Source organism: Arvicanthis niloticus, chromosome 5, assembly GCF_011762505.2.
Source record: "Arvicanthis niloticus isolate mArvNil1 chromosome 5, mArvNil1.pat.X, whole genome shotgun sequence".
NCBI lineage: Eukaryota > Metazoa > Chordata > Mammalia > Rodentia > Muridae > Arvicanthis > Arvicanthis niloticus.
In genome coordinates, this window is record NC_047662.1 from 3718775 (window position 1) to 3739746 (window position 20972).

At 54.4% G+C, this 20972-nt stretch overlaps 1 protein-coding gene across 4 annotated transcripts in view; it reads right to left on the reverse strand.

Moving 5' to 3' along the window:
• Positions 1-20972, reverse strand: part of Nphp4 (nephrocystin 4) — a 92320-nt gene that overhangs the window by 5316 nt on the left and 66032 nt on the right. For all 4 annotated transcript variants that reach the window (XR_013110295.1, XM_076933637.1, XM_076933636.1 and 1 more), the window contains exons 16-23: positions 20446-20633; positions 13383-13543; positions 10724-10904; positions 5718-5843; positions 3182-3387; positions 2308-2534; positions 1640-1826; positions 942-1025 (exon numbers count right to left, since the gene is read on the reverse strand). Coding sequence is in view for 3 of the 4 variants with exons in the window: in XM_076933637.1 (XP_076789752.1) it covers positions 942-1025; positions 1640-1826; positions 2308-2534; positions 3182-3387; positions 5718-5843; positions 10724-10904; positions 13383-13543; positions 20446-20633 (1360 nt within the window). In the remaining variant the exon portion in view is untranslated. The remainder of the gene's footprint in view (positions 1-941; positions 1026-1639; positions 1827-2307; positions 2535-3181; positions 3388-5717; positions 5844-10723; positions 10905-13382; positions 13544-20445; positions 20634-20972) is intronic.

Genomic DNA, 20972 nt, shown 5'->3' on the forward strand with positions numbered 1-20972 from the left:
AAGTGTCCAGCTACCAGAGACCTGGTGAGAGCTGTAGGCTCAGGAGGTATTGCTGCCTGTTGCTGCTGCTGCTGCCCCCCACAACAAACAGCAAAGGGTAAACTGCAGAAATAAGTATCTGGAGTGTCCTTGTCTGAGCAGAAGGACCCCAGTCAGGTGACCGGCGACAGTACTAGCTCAGACACTCTCTGCAGCACAAAATGATGCATGTGTTCCCTTCCACACGGGTGAAGCCAAGGCTCTACTTGCAAATCAGATACAAGTTCTCACAGCCTGGTGGGCACAGTGGGAGGGTTGCACCGCAGTGAGACTCAGGAACATGGCAGCCTTCAGGCCACACTGCACTGGGCAAGGTCTCTAGGAGGAGGGATAGAGGCCCAAGTTCCACAAAAGGCATTTACTACAAGAGAGGTGGCAAAATCTCAGCTCTCCCAAAGTACATCCTCTCAGCGGGCTGCTGAAAGAAAGTAACTAAAGGCTTGTTTCTAGGAAGAGCCCCTCATTCTTCCTTCCTATCTGTCTGTCCATCTACCCATCCGCCCATCGACCCATCTATCCATGTATCACACACACACACAGGCACACACACACCCCTTTAGAATGTTGCCCAGTGGCCAGCGCTTTGACAGCTCTGTTTAAGGGACAGTAACCAGCAGCCACTAGGACCACTCGCTTCCTGTGCACAGAGCCAAGGCTACACAGAAGATGCCAGGGCAGTCCATCCATGCTGGTCCCTGTCATGGGCTGAGCCACTGTCTGGGCACGGCTGAGGCCTCCTGGTCCCTGCCACATCTTATTCCAGTTTAGATCCCACCCTGGAGGGGAGAGAGGATGTGAAGTCAGGACCAAAGGTCTAGCAGCAAACACCATATGCTTGGCTTGGACTACTAGAGGCTTGACTTGTGCCAAGACGGAAACTGCAGGACATCCTGAGCCCCTACCTTGGCGTGTTTAGTAGGCATGGCACTGCACTTCCAAAGGGGTCCAGACTCTGCGTCCTTCTCTGAGATCATCTCCACAGGGACCTGTGAGACACGGAGCAGCACAGGGGTGGTCATGGCGAGTCGACTGACAGTCAGGACTTGGGCCAGCCAGGGCCAGCAGCTGCAGAGCTTCGTCACTGTGCTCTCGTGGGGCTCTTGTCGCCTGATGCTGCCTACAGCCTCATCCAGCAGACCTAGCCACTGCCCTGTGGCCTGTCCACGGAGCCGGCTGAACTGTGACCCTGCAGGGCCAACTGTTGAAGGGGTCAGAGCTTCATTCAGTGTGTCCCTCCCTCTCACACTCATACACCATTGGCATATCCTTCCCAATGCCTCTGCTGCAGCTGTGCAGAAGAACACGCGCTGCAGGGGAGGGGGCCAGCCACAGGGATGGCGGCAGGCACTGCCACGCCCTCCCCCGACACCCACAAGGAGAGACAAGGATCCAGGCTGCTGCAGACAGCCCCGGTGAGGAGTGCATGCTGAGCTACAAGAGGGGCAGGCACCAGTCAGGGCTAATCCCCGGCACACACAGGAAATAGGAATCTGCAAATGCAGAGACATCCTCTTCCCCTTTGGCTCGTCCTCTTTGCCACCTGGACAGCACTGGGCAGCGCTCCCCTGCTGCCCTGCTGCGTCAGCGCCTGGCATCACACCTGTGTCGGGGTGAGAGGGCCCACAGAGAAGCTCTGGAACTTGAAGGGGATGTGGGCAGCCTCCCGGGGTCGCAGGTAGAGCTGGGGTGCCAGGCTCCCACGTAGGTGGAACATGTCCTCCTCCAGGGGCGTGTGCAGGCCGGTGGCCTCCTTGAAGTACCTCCACTCCTGGCTGTCCAGGATGATGCTAGGGGACAGACAGGGACAATGTGAGGACCGTGTTGTGCAAAGGAGAGGCATCCACCATCCAGAGACCCTCAGATGAGGGGACAGAGGCCAGCCTGGCCTCCATGCCAGAAGCACATCAGCCCAGAGCATGTACCCCCCCCCCACCTCCCCACACACAGCTGGCTGGGTCTCTCTCTCTCTCTCTCTCTCTCTCTCTCTCTCTCTCTCTCTCTCTCACACACACACACAGCTGGCTGGGTCACACACACACAGCTGGCTGGGTCACACTGCCACACACACAGCTGGCTGGGTCACACTGCCACACACACATAGCTAGCTGGGTCACACCTCTCTCTCTCTTTCTCTCTCTCTCTCTCTCTCTCTCTCTCTCTCTCTCTCCTCTCTCTCTCTCTCTCTCTCTCTCTCTCTCTCTCTCTCTCTCTCTCTCACACACACACACACACACACACACACACAGCTGGCCGGGCGGCACCCCTTACCTGAGCTCAGGACTGTCAATCTCGATGGCCACCGTGTGCTGAGTGTTGTGTGGGTTTTTAAGTGCAAACTCGAAGAACTCAGCCGTGCCCAGTGTTGCGTACAGTGTGTGGTGGGTGGTGATGGCCTGGCTCAGCACTCCAGCGATGCTCTCGGCCTTGGTGCGTTCCCGGTAGGCATCAATGACCTGCAGGTCCCGTGAGTGGTGTGCACGGACACTGTGTTGGGCCTGTCAAACATGAGGGACCACATCTCATGAGCACCACATCCCAGCTTGCCAGGAGATCCCACACGCTCCTAAGAGACCCCTTTAACCACCAGGAGAGATACCAGGCACACCAGAGAAGTGTCAACAGTGACATCACATGAGAAAGAACCACAATGCCCAGCAGGTCCCCTGCCCCTGGCAAACATGGCACTGAGAGCCTGTCTGGGACCAGAGTCCACAAGAGGAGGTGTAAGCCTGGTGGGCCAACTTAGCATCCCACTGACCTCGGGCTGGGTCCACATCTGACAACTAGCCTTAGTGAGGCTTAACTGCCTCCTGCCTCCCTGCCTCCCACCCCAGCAACACAGTGGGCTACAATACTGATGTGTTCTCCAGCTTACACTATAACACAAAGCTAGTCTGCAGGACTTACCGCCCCCCTATTCGAGACGTTCCTGGGGGGGGGGGGGGCAGCTGCACCCTGAGCCCCTCAGATCCAAGGCTAGGGAGGCTGAGATGGCTTTAGTAAAAGCTCTCCTAAGAATTACAACTGGAAAATTTCCCCTGTTGACCCACGAGTCCAGGTCTCTCCTCTCCTCCAAACAGGATGTAAGAGGGAGGGGAGTGGACCGTAGAGAGGAATGGCAGGGTCTGAGGAAGCCCCTCACCAGCATGCTGATCCTGCGACTGTCAGAGTCCCCTCCAGCCTCCTGCAGGCGCACCAGCCGCATCCTTTCCAGCTTCCGCCTGTGCACAGCGTCTGCATCCTGGCCTGCAGCCTGGGGCCCCTGGCCAGCTCGAGTGTGGGTCAGCAGCATGGCGGCCAGCTCACTGTCCACATCAGCCAGCTTCTGTGCCTGTACCACACGCTTTCCTATGGAAAAGGCCAGAGGGCGAGTCAGGGGTGGATGTGTGGAGTTCCAGCAAAGCCAGTGGGATCCTGCGGTGGAGCTGCTCTGGGCCATTCTTTGATAAAGATGCAGACTGGGCCTGGTCCCTCACAACAGCTCCCCCTTCACAGCCCCTTCACACCTACAGATCTCTGACCTAGTCTTTAGCTAACTCCAGGAGATGGTTTTCTAAGAGAAGAGCCGGATGCTCCGGTGCTCGGATCATATCCTCTCTTGAACTGTGACCTCAGGAGTGCCAGGACTGCTGCGAGATCTGTCTTTCGGGTGTATCTGCATTGGCTCCTCAGCCCTGCCTGGAGGCGGGAGCACAACCCCCAGGTTCATATGGGCAACGGGGTTCTTAGAGACGGCCTGGTTCCAGTTCTGTTCTCAGCTGCCCTCGGCTGCCTATGTCCCAGCAACCTCCTGTGGCCAAAGGATCAAATCATGGACTCTGATAAGCAGAAGCTGACCTGGCCACAGACAGCAGACTGCAGGCCCCTTCCCATGAGGACCCTGGGTGGTGGTGGCAGTGGAATTGCCCTGACTGACACAGTAAGAATCCAAGCAGGGTGGTGGAAGGAGGATACTTCCTTGAGACATGGGTTCTCCCCAATCTTCTAGGTGACAGTTCCCTCAAAAAACCAATACTATCGGAGCTTCCTGGGCCCCGGCTCCATCTGTCACCACACGGAGGCTGCCTCCCGCTCAGTGCTTGGCGTGGCACATAGCACAGTTGTCTGTTTCCAGGCTTCTCACCACCATTCTATTTTAAATCCGTTTGATTGGTTTTTCTGATGCCACAAGTTGGCTTAGAGCATCTTAAGTGACCGCCTGGACGATCACTTTGTATGTCAGAGCGCCGGTGTGGGGAAGAAGGCGAGCCTGGTGCCCAGTCTGAGCAGTCTGCTGCTGTGGCCCAGGAGAAACAGGTGTGGAGGGAGGGGCAGCCACACCGCATGGCAGTTCATTCACCCCGACAGATGCCCCACCCCGACTCCAAAGCAACCAGAAATGAGATTGGGGGTGGGGGGTGTCTGTGGGACCACACTTCCTGGAATACAAGAAGAGCCTGGGACGTCTCCAGGTTGTGCCTAACCTAACATCTTATCCAGAACTCCACCCCAGGGGACATGGGCTCTTGCAGGAGCCCCAATATTTGGGCTGCCCATCATAGAGGCTGCATGGTCCCTGACCCAGGGCCCTCCTTCTCCCAGTGGGCTTCACCTGTGACTGTTTCCTGTGCTGGTCAGAGGGGCTAGGGGAGAACGAAGCACAAGTGACCCCAAGTAGGGAACTGAGGCCCAACCTCGCACCTCACTCTAATCCTCCTCCTCCTCCTCCTCCTCCTCCTCCTCCTCCTCCTCCTCCTCCTCCTCCTCCTCCTCCTCCTCTTCCTCATCATCATCATGTGCCCTCCCTGGCCTTAGTTCACTGAATATTACAAGGGGCTAGCCTAGGGCAGACTGGACACACATAGCTCATGGTCCCTCTTAGCACTTGCTGAGCCCACAGCCTTCCTTTTTTGTGGAAGAAAGTACAGTTCTGTCTGTAGTGTCAGGATGGGTAAGATCCCCAGAAGCTTGTGACATGGAGTCTAGAGGATTCATCCAGCTCCGAGCCAGGGTTCTGCCATTTTCTTAAGACCCAGGCCACGGCCCCAGGCCACAGCAGGCAGAGCTGAGACCACCCACATCAGCAAGCTCGGGAAGAGGGAAGAGCTAATCAGAGAACACGTTCCCCTTTCCCTCCAAGTCACAGGAGCTCTAACCTTCAGGCCCACGGGCCTTCACGGTTAAGGGAACCGAAAGACCCTGGAGACCCGCATGGACGATATTGTCCCCAAGGCTAGGGCTTTCCCTCCTCCAGACTCAATCTCCCACTCCCCAGCTCCATACATGGTTGGAGAACCAGTGAGAAATTCCTGATTTGCTTTTAAGACAGTGTCAGGGCTGTGGAGATGGCTCAGTGGAGAAGTCGTTCACTGTATATAAACAGGGCTCTGAGCACCCACTTAAGAAGGTGGGCGTGGCAGCATACACCTGTGGAGATGAGAGGATCCCGCCCGGGGAGCTCACTGCTCAGCTGGTGGGCTCTAGGCTCAGTGAGAGACCCTGCCTCAAAAATGGGTGGAAAGCTATAGACACTCAAGGCTGACCTCTGGCCAATACACACTCACACACACAAATATACACACACATGCATGAACGCACACACACACAAACACGTACACGTGCATACGCAGGCTTCTGCCTCACTGAATCCCCACCCCACCCCCAGGTGCCACTCAGCATAGGTCATAGTCTCAACTCACGCCTGGAGCCTCCTGGTATGAGAAGGCTTCCTCCAGAGAAGAAGTTGGCTCCATCATTTGAGATGACCCGAGACCTGGATGGTGGCAGCAAGTTGGAACCTCTTGCTCTCGGTTCACAGGAGTGACCTAAATGAAAAGCACCCTTGTAAGACAGGGCCCAAAGTGGGGACTGGTAGATCATCAGCTCTCTGTTATGGAGCTCGGCCCGCAGATGCCTCTATGCTCTCAGACCTGCTAGCATGCCTGTTATTGCACGCCAAATGCATCCTGAGGGGGACTGGGCAGATGGGCTATCTCTGCACTCTTGGCTCCTCCAGGTTTGGATCCTCCTGCCTGGGAGAGGTCTCCATTTGATCACGCACAGTTCCTACTTCTAGCCTCCAGACAACCTCGCAAAGGCCGCCATCTCTAACCTTGGCTTGGGAGAGCTGAGGCTGTAAGGCAGGCCTCTCCACGTGCAAGTGTAGAGTGAAAAATTATAAAGATCATTTTATAAAATATATACAGGCTTTTTCTTTACCCCTAGACCTGAGCAAAAGAATGCAGGTTCACTAGTTTCAGAAAGCGGAACTGAATGTAAGATTTCAGGCCTTCACTGCCCCGGGATACATTCCGGGAGGAGTACATTATCCCTGAGTCAGAGGACACTTGCTGGATTAACATTCCTCAAGCCTCAGGGAAGAGAATCCACCTGTGGGTGGGGAAGGCCCAAAGCAGGAAGACACATTCCTGACCACAGAGAAAAAATGCAAATCATCTAGGTGAGACTGAGAAATAGCTGGGCAAGTGACAGGTCAACAACTGAGAAATAGTTGAGCAAGTGACATGACAAGACCACATTTTTTAGAGGAATGGGTATACAGAGTGTTTTCCACATGACCCTGATTCACTTAGGTTGCGTTCCTCTGGAATTCTCCGCTATTTTTATATTTCCTTAGCAACCTTTCACCCCCTCCTCACTCTCCAGGTTTGTGGTTTCCCCCTTTAAAAATCCTTCTCAGACTGACTGGCTTTGTCAAATTCAGCTCCTGCATGGGCAAGCGATTTGACCGTTGGCTAGCCAACTCTCCATAATAAACCTCTGCTGATTGCATCTAGGTACAGCATCTTGCAATTTTTGGGTGGCCGTGATTTCCCGAGACTTGAGTAAGGGTCTCCTGAGTTTGGGGGTCTTCACAAGCTTACCCAAAGACAGAGGGGAGTCTGTATGGAGACCTCAGCAGAACAGGGGCCTCAGAACACACAGGTCCCCAGAGAAGACTTGGCTGTGCTGCCTAGCAGCAGATCGAGGTGATACTCTGAGACAATGAAAGCGGTCAAGACACTGAGGAGCAGCATCTGCCTATGGGTGTGCTCTCTGAACACGGATCCACAGGGATTGCTCACTTGGTGTGAGGCAGAGCTCAGCGAATGGATCACATCCCAGATTCCACCTCCAGAGCACACCTGTGCTCTAAAGCACACCTACCAACCTCAGCAGAGCAGGGTGGTGCAGATGCTGGCATGGTGCCCTGGTTGCCTTCAGGACTGGCAGCAGCAGGAACCCCTTCCCAGGCTGTCTGCTTCTCTGATGTTCCCCTGTCCATCTGGTCCAGGGGCAGCGGGAGAGGATGCTCCTGCTCACAGGGACAGCCTTCTCTTTATAGATGCACCCAAGCACTCGCGGCCCTCCAGGTGAGCCATACCTTCTGGCTGTGGGCTGAGGTGGACTGGCCTTCCATCCTCCATGGGGTCTAGCTAGTCTAGTAGTTAAGAACAGGTGGCCCCAGACCCAGAGAACAGCAGCCTGGATTTTAGATTCTGAACTACAGCTGGTGAGCAGATGTGTCAGGGCCATGCAGACCATCCCTCCAGAAAGAAGAGAGGGCAGAGTCCGTGTGGCAGAGAAAGGCTGACTCAGCACTTTCGGGGAGCAGCTGACCCCAGGAGACTGCTCTTTAGAGCAGAGAGCACGCAACGTTTCTTCCCCCAGAGATTCCAGTCATTTAAAAATGGTCTCTGGTGTCCGGTTGGCTGCCTGGTTGCCTCTCCTGCAGGCCAGCACCTCTCCTCAAAACCACTGGAGCCTGGTCCTTTTCTCATGGCTGCAGGGGCCAGATATGGAATCCCCACTCAGCACCTTCCTGGATGTGATTCGGAAGCCCGCCGGCAGACAAATGAGGAGCCAAGTTGCCTGCTCAATAACCTGAGGAATCTACCCACCTGGCTCCGTTCTGTGTCCAGTGCTAGCTGGTGGCCAGTAATAAAACAATGGCTGTCCCTCGCTCAGATGTCCTGCCACATCCCCACAGACACTCAGCCTCAGCTTCTTTCCAGTTCTGCTGGTCTCAGGAGTCCCAGTGTCCACCCCACCCCCACCAGGGCCCTGCTTCCCACACACACTAAGAGCTGACCGAGGCTCCTCGGCCTTGCTCCTTCCCACAAGAACCCAACGCAGAGGGCGGCACCGTGTGGACTGTGGGGTCTTGGCACGTTCTCTGTCACAACCCAAGTAATCACTCCAAGAGGGAGCACGGCTGTCACCTGGCAGTGGGCACACTCTGCATGGGCAGGGGGCTTGCCCACTCGAGAAGGAAGTTCAGGACTTCCTCTAGCTTTCTTGGCTACCATCACCTGGTGGCCCTTGGGTCCCCGTATCTCAGATGAGGCCTTTGGTCTATCGACTTCCCACCAAGGTGAGCACTGCCCTATGATAAGCCAACACACATACAACTGCTCCAAGAGACAAAGACAAGGGAAGATGCTCCAAGGTCAAGGCCAAGCATGACCACATACCCATGCTCACATACCACACAGCATGGGTAGGTAGGTGAGCATGGTTCTTAGATCTCAGGATCACGGGAGGGTGGGTAACCATTGCCGTGGCGGTCAAGTGAGCTGGACACACAGCCACCCTGGGGACAGGGAGTCTGCCGGCCCCAGTGCTATCTCCTATGACATCATCCATACTCCTCCAGGGTCCGTTTGCCGATGACAGAAATAAACTATGCTATGAAGACGCCTCCACATGTTTTCAGAAACAGCTCGGGGGAAAAGGCCTTGCCAGGTACAATCTGCCATGCTAAGGTGCCAAGTGGGGACAGAGGGTTGTGCTGGAGACCCCAGCTTCTCCACAGCAGGGGTAGGAATACCCTCCAAGCACATGGAGCTCCCAAAGTGACTCCATGGGGTGTGGGGGAGAAGAGCATGCCACTAGGTGTCCATCCCACACCACAGCACAAATTCCTCATCAGGGATGCTCCCTCTAAAACCTGACCTTTGCTTCATAGGTCCCAAGGACAAGGGCACCTAGCCCAAGGGCCATCAGCCCTGCTTCCTGCCTCTCAGGAAGGTTGACCTCTCCTCCTCACACCTACTTCACCAGCACTACAAGGACAAAAGACAGCATGGGAAAAAAATTAGCAAAAAAAGTCCACAGGTCTGGGAGGAGAAACCACAGAGAGGGCCAGCAAGCCAGCAGGGGAGAGCTGGTGGGTTCTAGCACCTGTGTGTTATCCCATGCAGCCATCCCGCTGTGAATGCAGCAAGCAGGCCAAGACACAGGCTTTGTGTCTGCCACACTGAAGGCCCCCTGAGGCCGAACTCCAGTTTGCTGAAACATGACTGAACACCAAGTGGAATAACTGGTCTTATAAGGAAATGAAGGCCATAACATTTCCCCTAAGAAACAGTGTGTGTGTTGGGGGGGGGGGTGTCCCCACCGACGGGCCGCCCAGCACTCTGACCTTCACTGACAGCATGCACCAGCGTCCCTTGTGTTGGCTATCTCAGGCGTTCGTCCCCATTGGCTTATCTCCCTTTTGCAGGCAAAGTATGAAAACGACAGCTTAAGATAACACATAACAGGGCCCATCTTTCTTCCGAGATAAGATTTTCAAACCCAGAGTCACTGCACATCTGTGCGCCGGTGAATGCAATATAAAAAGGTCCGGCAGGCGGGAGCTGGGCACGTCCTGCCTGCAGCTCCCGGAGCCAGCGCCCACATCTCCTCAAGGGAGCCTCGGGGGTTTTTTTTGTTTTTTTTTTCCCTCCGGAACCTAATTGAGTTTCGCTGTTTCTGAATTGTCTGTTTTCCAGGCCGCCTTGGATTTACATTTCTAAACAAGCAGGCAGAAACCTCCAACCAGACTTAATGAGCTGTGTGTTTGCTCCTCTGCCACCACCGCTGTCCCCTCCCCACCACAAGCCTGTGCTTCAGCCTACCCTGGATGTGGCCCGTAGGGTTCCTGGATTCAGAGGGAGGCTGGGTTTTGAGAAATGGAAAAATCCCTGATAGAACGGTGGAGCTCTGGTCCCATCCTCCAACCACCTCCCAGTACGGGTCTTACAGGTCTTAGGCTTTCAGTTTTACCAGGAAAATCGCCCACCCTCTGGGATACCCTCAAGGGAGGTTCAGTGAGCATTTTGCTAGCCCTAAAGGGTCCCTACTAGCCCATCTCTCCAGGATAGATGCATGGCCTTAGCCCTGACTCCTCCATCCAGAGAGTCCCAGGCAGGACTACCCAGAGCAAGTCCTGCTCTCACTCACTGGTCCGAATACGGGCAGTAACAAGAGTCGGCTGGGGTTGGTCCCTCTGCTGAGCTACCTTGACTCAATGTCGCTGTACTCAGAAGTGTTTCCCTCCCTCTGCTATCCCTGAGCTACACAGAGAAATCAAGACAGCTGCTCTCTTCCGATGGGCAGTGCTGGGGCAGAGACTCCAAATGGGATCCCTCCTGGCACGTAGTCACCCTGTTGGAGGGTGGTCACAAGAAGATCCGTGGATAGGCCTGAGGAGAAGGGTGATTCCAAGCTCCCGTCAGGACAGGCAGTGAAGCCCTGCTACCTGCTAACAGAGGTGCGGTGGCTGAGGTCGGGCCGACCACTCTCACCCAAACTGTGTTGGCTTTGTACAAAGTGTGGGGTGTCCACGGAGGTGTTCCCCTCATGCTCTGGCTGGGGAAGACAGGTGCTGGGGAAACGGCACAAACCCAGGCAGGCCAGGTGAGGCCGCTGGGGTTCTTACCCACGTTGGCCAGGGTCAGGTGCAGCCGGCCCTTCACGACCGTGTGGACTCCGATGGGCTTGATGCTGCCGAAGCCAGCCACGTCGCCACTCACCGCCATCATTTCCTGCTCATACTCAGTGGCCACGACCTCCAGTTCGTGTGAGACCTGAACAGCTGGCCGCCCTTGGCGGAGGAGGTGCTACAGAGGGAAGACAGGCAGCACTGAGCAGCTGGGATCTAACCACGGACACCTCCGACAGACTGTTGAGGGTTAGGGCAGCTCCTGACCCACCCAGAGAGGCCCTGGAGGAGGAGAAGGAAGACAGGTCCATGAAGGGCGTCAGGTACAGAGCTGTAACCTGTCACACTGAAGGGGAGATGAGGCAAGAGGCCAGCTTCTCAGAAACATCAGCTTTAACAAAGCATAGCCCAGTCTGACCCAGAATAAACACTGGGTGGCACTGTGGTGCACCAAGGGCCTGGCAGCTGCCTGGCAGGAGCTGGCCTCCAATGGGAAGAAACACCGGGAACAGAATGAGGCAGGGGCTGGCCACCCTCTCTGGACCCAGGCTGAGGTAGCATCAAGCCCTGCGAGGCAAAGGCCCGCCCGCCTGTCCCCGGACAGCACAGCGGAGCTCTCTTGAGTGTGTTTCTCCAGCTATCATTCCCATATCTGCCTGAGCCGTGCCAGGCTGGAGGACGAATCGCAGGCTTGGACCTAATCAGAGATAGGCAGGAGGAAGGAGCCAGACTGAGGTCTTAGCTTCTGGAACCCCTGACTCCCTCCTACAGCCATGAGAGCACCTTCCCTGGGAGTGCAGACGCCAGACCTGAGCCGCTCCACACTTAGGATGCTGACAGCCCAGCTCATCACAAGTGCACACATGTCCGTGGTTCAAGAGCCCTGGTACCAGAAAACGGGATGTGGCCTTCAGAGAATGACCCAGAAATACAGGAACATCTCACATTTGTAGGAGGCAAAAAGAAGTAAACAGAACGAGGGGCCGGTGCCTGTCCTGCTGGAAGGCTGATTGCAAAGAACGACTCTCTCTAGAGGAGGGGTCTGGCTCCTATCGCAAGGAGCAGGCCTTGCTGGCCCCAGCTGCCCTGTGCATGTGAAGCTCTCACTCTGCCATCTGGGATGTGGCATCAGGGAACACAGAGGCAAAGGGCGTGAGCAATAGGGTAGAGACTGAACCCCACACTGGTGGTTTTCAGTGTGGCGGCTATCAACTTTTTTCTCCTTTCTTGGAAGCACAGGGCCCACCGGCTCCAACAGGAGGAGTCCTCAAAGGCAACTTGGCTTCTTCTTTGCCTTTTAATTTTAAAACTTAAGTAGAAGGGCTAGAGAGGTGGCTCAGCAGCTAAGAGTATTCGCTGCTCTTCCAGAGGACACAAGTTCAGTTCCCAGCACCCCCAGGCAGCTCAGCGGCTGCTGCCTGTAACTGTAGCTTCAGAGGATCCGCTGCCCCCTTCTGGCTAAGGGTATCTGCAGGCATGTGCAATCTGTCTACGTGCTCATGAGTGACACATGCATGCGTGCGCAATGAGGAGTTTCCACAGAGATTGAGACAGTATGATACTGTGTGGTTGGGGCTCAGCCGAATTCCCCACCGTGCTTCAATGGCTGCCTTGTGAAGTCCCTCGCATCCTCCCTGACTCCTCTCTACTGCAGAGCCTGCCTCCAGCATCCACAAACCATCCCTACCCAAGGAACCCCATCCTCACAGAGGCCCCCAAGCCAAGGATGCTGAATGGCAGGGGGCAAAGCAGAAGCGACAGTGGAGACAGAATGGGTTAAAAGAGTCAGATAGGAATGGGGGAAGGACTGGCACAGCCTCGGAGAGGAGGGATGCAGCCTGGGGTCAGGCACACAGAAGCGGGGTCAGGGCAGTTGGAATCCATGGGTCTCGGTGCCCAGTATCTGAGGATAATGAGAAGGCAGGGAGCCTGGGAGACAGTGTGGCTGGGATCTAGGAGAGACCTCAGCAACCACCATGATTACACAGGGATAGGGCCAGGCCAGGATTTTCATGATAATCTTCTGCTGACCCCTTGGGTTCACATCACAACACAGAAAGACTTGAGGAGAAAGCCCAGGAAAGAGTGAGGGGTCTTGGTGTCAGCAGGGGAGAGGGCAGGAACACACATTCAGAAGATTCTAACTAAAATCACAGCACATGCATTGGACGCTTGGAGGTAGCTCAGCAGTGCCTGGCATGTTCAGGGTCCTGGGTTTGATTCTCAGTAATAGGGAAGGAAAGAGAAATCCATTTCTGCCGATAGGAACCAGCCAATCTTCCCACACCTCAGTCATCCTCCCCTCTGACGTGCCAGCTCCAGCCACCTCAGAGGACAGGTGACCAGTACCTGCCCTTAGACAGCCTATGGACAGCATCACTTTGGAACAGACAGAAAGTGGTGTGGCCTGGCGTGGCATGGCCTGGCAGGACAGCGCAGGAAAGAGGCTCACCAAAAACACATGGCTTGTGGAATCCAGCCTCCATGGAGAAGACTGTCCCCTCAGGGGGCAGAGAGCACTGCACTGTTTGTCACTAGGGAATGAGGGTACTGGGCGGTGACCCTGCCATTAGGGGACAGGCTGAATAGTGACTTGCCCCACAGCAGCGGGGAGCCTGCCCCTCGTCCCTCGTCCCTCGTCCCTCGGGGTGGCTACCTTCATCTGGATGCCGGCAGACCCAATGAGCAGCAAGGAGTCTCCATCCCAGACGTCAACCTGGAGCGTCTGAGCAGCCAGGTAGTGGGCGAACCAGCGCTGCTCTCCTGGCTTCAGGAACCCGGGGTCCACCATGTACCGCAGCTGGAGGCCTGGGGAGCCTGCGCAGAGGAGCCTGGAGTGAGTCCGCAGGTAATTAGGGCTATTTATCATCTTTGCGTGAGGAGATATTTCTGCTCTGGTCATGATTACTAATTTCTGCTTCCATCACAATGACAGTTAATAAACACATTAATCAAAAACATCATGAAGTACCCAAATTAACAAAGCGAGGAGTCGTGTTCGGGAGACTGTACTTCTTTCCAGTGCACACAATAAGCCCCCAAAATAAGACTTATGGATTCCACCGAGTCCTTGTGAAACAGAGGGTGATGGATGGGGAGAGCGGACCATGAGGCTCGCCAAGGAGTTTATTATTCTATACACAGAGCTTAAGGAAGAGACCGGTCCACATGTGCTGTCAAGGCTGGGTCACATGTGTGTGCATGAGCATGCATGTGTGCACACACGCACTCCACCATGCATGCACGTGTGCACACACACACACAGACATACACACACACAGACACCTACACACAGACACACACACAGACACACACACAGACACACACACCTACACACACAGACACACACACAGACACCTACACACACACACGGACACACACAGACACACACACACGCAGACACCTACACACACACACACACACAGACACCTACACACACAGACACATACACACACACAGACACCTACACACACAGACACATACACACACACAGACACAGACACACACACACACACAGACACATACACACACACACACACACACACACACACACACACAAAGACATTTTGAGTATGCCCCTGCTGGGCTCCTAGTGCAGAACTCTGAGGCCCAGAGAAATCCCAGGTGCCTCTCTGAGGCTGCACCTACCCCGCAGGCTGACTAACATGGTAGCTACAACTGTGGCCTCTACCTTCATCTTCCCGAGGATGCATGATCATTAATTCTGAACGGACAAAACTGACAGTGAGATCACCGCTAGTTAAAGCGCACGCACGTAGCAGTGATGCCAAGGGACGCTCAAAGCAGCCATTTCCTCCCCTTCTGTCAACAGTGCCAATGACACCCAGGAAGCCTCGATGGGCAGAGCCCACACCTCTGGAGAGGAGGGTGTGCACAGCTCCTCAGGGGTCGCCCCTTCCCTCTGTGACACCCTCTCTACTACTTCAGCTGCATGGGGTGCACAGACCAACACCTTGTCTGACCTCAGACAGATGGCACCCTTTCCTGCAGGGAGAGTATAGGATGTGATACAGTCTATGGTGCTGGGCTCCAGACCTGAGAGACAGGGAAGGGAAGGTGGGTGGCTGGGGTGGACCCCAGGCAAGACTGGTGAGGCCTGACTTAGGGCAGCTCTCAGGATGGAAAAGCAAGAGGGGAAGCAGGAAGACAATCTAAGAGGAACTGAGTGAAAACCATCTGGCAGAAGACAGGTATGCCCCATTGTGGCATCTCATGGGCGACCAGACAGAGCCACCACCAACCCATGTGTAGCCTGGCCCTGTTGGCCATCCTCAGCTTAGGACATGCTCACAGACTGGCCAGCTCCTCATGCCTCTCAGAGACACATGGGCTCTGGAGCAGCCCTGTGAATACCAAAGCCCGGGCTTACCACAGTGTCAGACCAAGGCTTCAGATCAGTGCCAGCCCCCAACGCACCCCAGCAAGACCTCTGTGGAATGACAGCCTCAGAGATGTGCGAGAAGGAGCCCAGCACACCTACCTCAGCTTCCCCTAGGCACATGCACACCCATCTCCCTGGCACACTCAGACTCCAGTGTGTCCCAGGCTGGACCCTTGAGTCCATAGCCAGCTCCTCCCCACACCTCCTGGATGGCTTTCCTGCCCCATCACTATGACATCTGTCAGCTGCCAGGCCCCTCTGACACTACTACCACCTCACTCTCTCAGCATTCACTAGCTTTGCCATGTCTGATGCCAGTCCTTACACAAGGCACGTGGGGAAACAGGACACACAGGGCCCGTGCCTGTGGTGCCAAGGTGGAGGATTTGCCATTGAGGCAGAACGGCAGGCTACTGTGGCATCAGCTGGCCATGCATAGCAAGCTGGCTGCTTCTTCACACTGTGGGCACAGCCCTCTGCAGCCCTGTCCAGTGGGGACCAACGACCTTGTTGTTGGCACCGCCATAGAAGCACCTTCTCCGAGACTCCTGTGTCATCCCTGGTAGCTCAGAAGCAGCAATGCCACCAGTCACACTGAAAAGGGTCCGCTGAGCAGGGTACAAGCCTCTGCAAGTTCTTAGCCCTCATCGCTTACTACCCCATACCTATTCTGGTAGAGCCTTGTGGCTCCCTCACCGAGCCGCACATACAGCCCAAGGCTTGGTGGACACATTTCTCTCTCAGTCAACCCCAGCATCCCTTCGCGATTCACAGATGCCCCCTGCCCTGGACAGGTGTCCACAGCTCCATCAAGTGAGACTTTGTCCATCTAGATGGACCCCAAAGTTCAGAATGAACCACAGCAGCTGCAAACAGCCAGGCATCGAGTAAGGCAGAGGAAATCCAGAGGCGCTCCGCTCGGGGAGCATGGGACACACAACAGAAAGTGTTAGCCACTTTCCATTCAAGGGCAGATCTAACCGCCCACAGGAAAGGGAGGACCCAGTACACCAGGGTCCCTGCAGACCCCTGCAGAGAAACTCCAAGCTGTGCAGTAACTGTGGAAGGGAACAGAACAAGGTTTTCTCAAAAGCCTGACTTGGTGACACATGCCTATCATCCCAGCTCTGGGAAGCTGGAAACAGGAGGATCAGGAGTTCAGGGTCAACCTGGGCTATACAGTGAGTTCAAGGATAGCCTGACCTACCTGAGATCCCATGTAGGAGGAAGAGGACAAAGGACAAAGAGGAGGAGGAAAAGGAAGAGGAAGAGGAGGAGGAGGAAGAAGAGGAGGAAGAAGAGGAGGAGGAGGAAGAGGAGGAGAAAAAGACAGAGAAGGGTTTCTAGAAAGCACAGCTTATGCGTGAGTGAGACAATACAATCAGTAGGAAAAAGCATAGCCCTGCATACCGTCCTGCATCTACAAAGTCAGCAGATCTAAGAACAAATTAAGAAAGCCGAGAAAATGGGGGAAATTGATGTATATATAAAATATATAATATATCAAATATAGCAAAGAGAGGGGCTGGAGATGGCTCAGAGGACCCCAGTTTGGTTCCTGGCACCCAGGTGGTTGCTCACAGCCGCCTATGACTTCAGGTACAGGGTATCCGATGCCCTCTTCTGGCCTCTACAGGCACTGCATGCACACGGCACACACATATACACTGGCTTTCTCTCTGTATTTCTGTTATTCTGCAGCAGGGCTGGTTTAGGACCTAACATGTGGTGAGTTTTATACTAAATTCCATGGGCCTCCGGGAAGACTGTGCACTCGGTCTGTAAAAACCTGTGGCATAGTTAAACCTTGGAACTTATTAATTTTTAGTCTGTCTGCTGGATCTGTGCTGCTGGAGCTGCCTGCTGTTTCCTGTCTGTCTATGCCTCCCTTAGCGTCGTCATCGGTGCTGGTGAAACCCAGAGCCCCAGAGTCTGGTGCATGCGTATTTACAACTGTTGCGTCTTCTTGATCCGTGTGTGGAAGTTCGACTCTGTTAGACATCGGACTGACCGCAGGGGCTCCCTTTGGGCTTCTGTTTCCTTGACAGATGGCATCATCGACCCTTTGACTGCCAGCTTGTGGCTGCCTTGGCCAGTGAGGTGTGGTGTCTGGAGACGACAGGTACACGTTGCTTTTAATTCTGAACATCTTTTAATCAGAGAGTTAATGTGGTGCGTGTTATTATTAAGTGAAATCCGCTGACTATGGTTGGGTGGGGTTATCTGGGCGCTCCATCCTGAGCTCCTGCCTGTGTGTCCTTTAGAGTGGTGCTATCTCTCCTCAGTCCCTGCAGCTTCTCTGTATATGTTGACATCTGACCGTGTTTGTTCTTGTTTGCTTGTGATGACTGTTTACATACAGTGAACCTGCTGATCCCTACGGTCTGCTGGCTGTTCCTCTGTGAGGTCCTTTCTATGCACACTCGGGCTTCGAGGGTTTTCTGTCAGGACGCGTGGACTCAAACCGCTCAGTTGAAATTCATTCTTCCTGTGTTCTCTTAGCTGGGACTCTCTCTCCCTCTGTGCATTCCATTCCTAAGCGTTGTGTGCAGTGTTGGCTTTGTAGCCGTGGGTTGCTTCAATCTGTGAGATGTCTTCGTTGTGTTCTGAAATGTCCTTATCCCTCTGTCAGTTCTGAGAGGTGACTTCGCTGGATGTGTGGCGTCTCAGTTGCCAGTTGCCTCCTCATGGGGTTTGAAGTGTGTCATGTCCCAGGCTGGCTATAAACTTAAGAGTTGTGGCCAAAGATCTGAGAAAACCAAGAACTTCCCAGTGACGTTCCCTCCCCCCCCCCCCAGCCTGGAGCCTCTGTGTGCAGCGACTTGCTGGCTTCTCCGCTCTTGCTCCTCAGGACAGGGGTAGTAGGGTAAGGGAGAGAGGGGCAGGGCTGTCCTAACCACCTCAATCTGGGCCTGCTGCATGGGGAGCAGAAGCTAGAGTCCATGAGGGCTCAGGTAAGCAGGAAGGCTGCGCTTGGACACAGGGTGCCAGCAGCCATTACAGCTGAGTCCTTCCGCCATTGCAGTGTAAGCTTCAGGGGCGGAAGCCAGAGGAATGGCTGGTTCTTAGGGTGTGTGTTCCCACAACTGCGTGGTTATAAATAGACATAGAGAGAAGAGGTGTTTTGATCTGTACTTTCTGACTCCATTAATTCTGACTTTGGAAAGAAACAGGAAGCTTTTGTGCCTCTTGTGCCTGTGGTCCCCAAGCTGAGACTTCCTGCTTGTGTCCCCTGCCGCGACCCCATGCTTCGGCCTCCCGAGGGACACTCTTCTCTCCCAGCACAGGTGGCAGCCTGCACACCTGTTTACTTCCATCTTGTTGAGTCTTCTGGTGTGGCATTATTTGCCGTTACCTTTAAAATAACTAGCCACTTCTAGCTTGGTTTCTTTACTGACTCATCGCTAGTAGCATGTCTTAATATTTTAAATCAGGGTGGAGAGTCTTGGGGCGGGAGGGTGGGGGTGATGACGGGTCTCCAACCTAGCGACCTGGCAGCATTAGTGCCAGAGGGTGGCGTAAGGTTTGATTTAGGAATTTTTAGGTTAGTATATAAATTTAACAAAGGTTGTGGCCTCTTCGTAGCCACCTGTGGTTGTCTCTGTTCGTATTCCCTGCAAGCTCTATGACATCATCTCTGGGCTGCATTTCAGACTGTCCCTACTTCTGGCTGAGAGGCGTGTGGGACTGTGGGACTCCCCTGTGCCAGAGGGTAATGTTCCCTTTAGGTTGAGTGCCTCTCAGACCTATTTCCCTTGCATGCTCACACACGCACACGCGCATGCACGCCCCGGCCTCTCATCCTCCTGCATCCCTGAACCTCAGCCTGTCCCTGAGCTCTGCAGCCAATGTTGCAAAAGCTGCTTCTTTTGGCACTGGAATCCAAGTGTGGTTTCCCAACCACTGTCCACCTCGAGAGACAGCAGGAACTCAGACCCCAGCGTGGTCTCATGAGCAGAGATGGAAAAAACGTGTCAGGTGTGTTTCTGCCTTGTGTGATTAAAATTGGTTACTTTACAACGAAACCTGGAGTGGTAAGCCATTGTCTGCCCGGGAAATGCCAAAGCACCCTGTCACAGTTTATCGGCCTGTCCCAAGGGAACCACACCTCCTCATAGTCGGTGAGATGCTCAGATCACGGGAGCATCTTGCTTGTCAAGCAGAGGTATCCAAAGCAGACTGGGAGAAGCACACAGGCACACTCGGTGGGCGCAGTCAGCTGCCACAGCTCCATCAAGAGAACAGACCAGTGCTGCAAAGGTGTCACACCACCAAAGCTCTCATCAAAAACCAGAGGCCTCACCCCAGTGCCCAGGAGAGGAGAGAGCAGAGAACACCCTGTGAGCCACTGCCGTGAGACAGAAAACAAGTCCAGACTGCCTCGGAAGCTGTACAGGACCGTGTGGCTCACACGCTGTGCAGACAGTACAACTAACAAGAGAGGGCCACGCCCACCATAAAAGGGGGACTCTATCTCTGTTTCTGTCTTTAATTACAACTCCTGTGTGTGTGCGTGTGCGTGTGTGTGCGTGTGTGTGTGTGTGTGTGTGTGTATGCATGCCTACATTTGCACACATACGGTACACATGTAGAGGTCAGAGAACAAACTTCAGGAACTGGTTCCCTCCTTCCACCATGTGGGTCCCAGGGAATGAACTCAGGTCCTCGGGCTTGGTGGAAGGTTTCTTTACCTGTTGAGCCATCTCACAGCCTGAGATCTGATTTCTGAGCAGATTACATTTTAAACTATGAGTATCTGCAGCAACTGTAACGTTGGCAAGATAGCTAATGGTATTAAAAATTGTTTTAAATTCTTAAATGGCATTATACTATTGAGTGTAAGTTTTTCAGAAAACTGAGTTGCAGGGGCACTGTGTAAAAAAAATCCTTGTAAGAGGGGACTGATGTCCATTAAGGCTGACTCCAGAGGTGCCGCGCAGAGCACAGTCGGCCAGGATGGAGCTGGGTCTTACACACACACCAATCACCCCATTCTCTCAAGTTCCACACATACGGCAAGCTGCATACAAGACCCCGCTCCTAAGAATAACATTTATGGGAAGGAAGACTTGGTTCTGCAGTTAGGAGCACCTGCTGCTCCTGGAAGGACTTTTGATTCCCACCCAGCCCCCACGTCGGATGGCTCACAGCCACCGTGGCTCCAGCTCCAGGGGATCTCTCCCAGCCTCCGTGGGTACTCACGCACAAGTGGCAGACACACAGACAGACACACAGACATATAAATAAAAAGAAAAGGAAGCATAAAACAACAGCTCCTCACGAGGCTTAGCACAGGATTCCTTCGTTCACCACTTACCAACATCAAAGGAGCCATCTTTATTAATGGGGACAAGGATGTGGGACAGGGAGCCAGAGCCGCTCTTGCCTGTCCCATCCAGCTCGACCAGCTGCAGGCGTGGCGTGGTCTCGGGTGGGAAACGATAGAACTGGAAGGTGAAATACACGGTCTGTGGCCATGGCGCTCCTGGGCAGTCCTGGGCTGCTCTGAATCCAAGGATAGGGAATTTTAGTCAGACATCCACAGGGGAGTCCCAGGGTGTGACACGCACAGGGACGGGGTAGGCACTGTGGTCACAGAGGCTGCCTCCGTTACCACAGAGGACTGCTTTGTCCTCTCAGGGGACAGGACAGAGGCTACTTCAGGTGCCATGACCTCTGGCCTGGAGTTGCCGCTCTCGGCAACACTGGCATCTGAAAACTGGGCACACACAGGGTAGGCTTTAATTAGCCTGGAAGACTGCACATAGGAGGGCCTCTGGCATTTACAAAGGCGGGATTTTAGTAAGAAAAATGTAGTTCGAGGCCAGCCTGGTCTACAGAGTG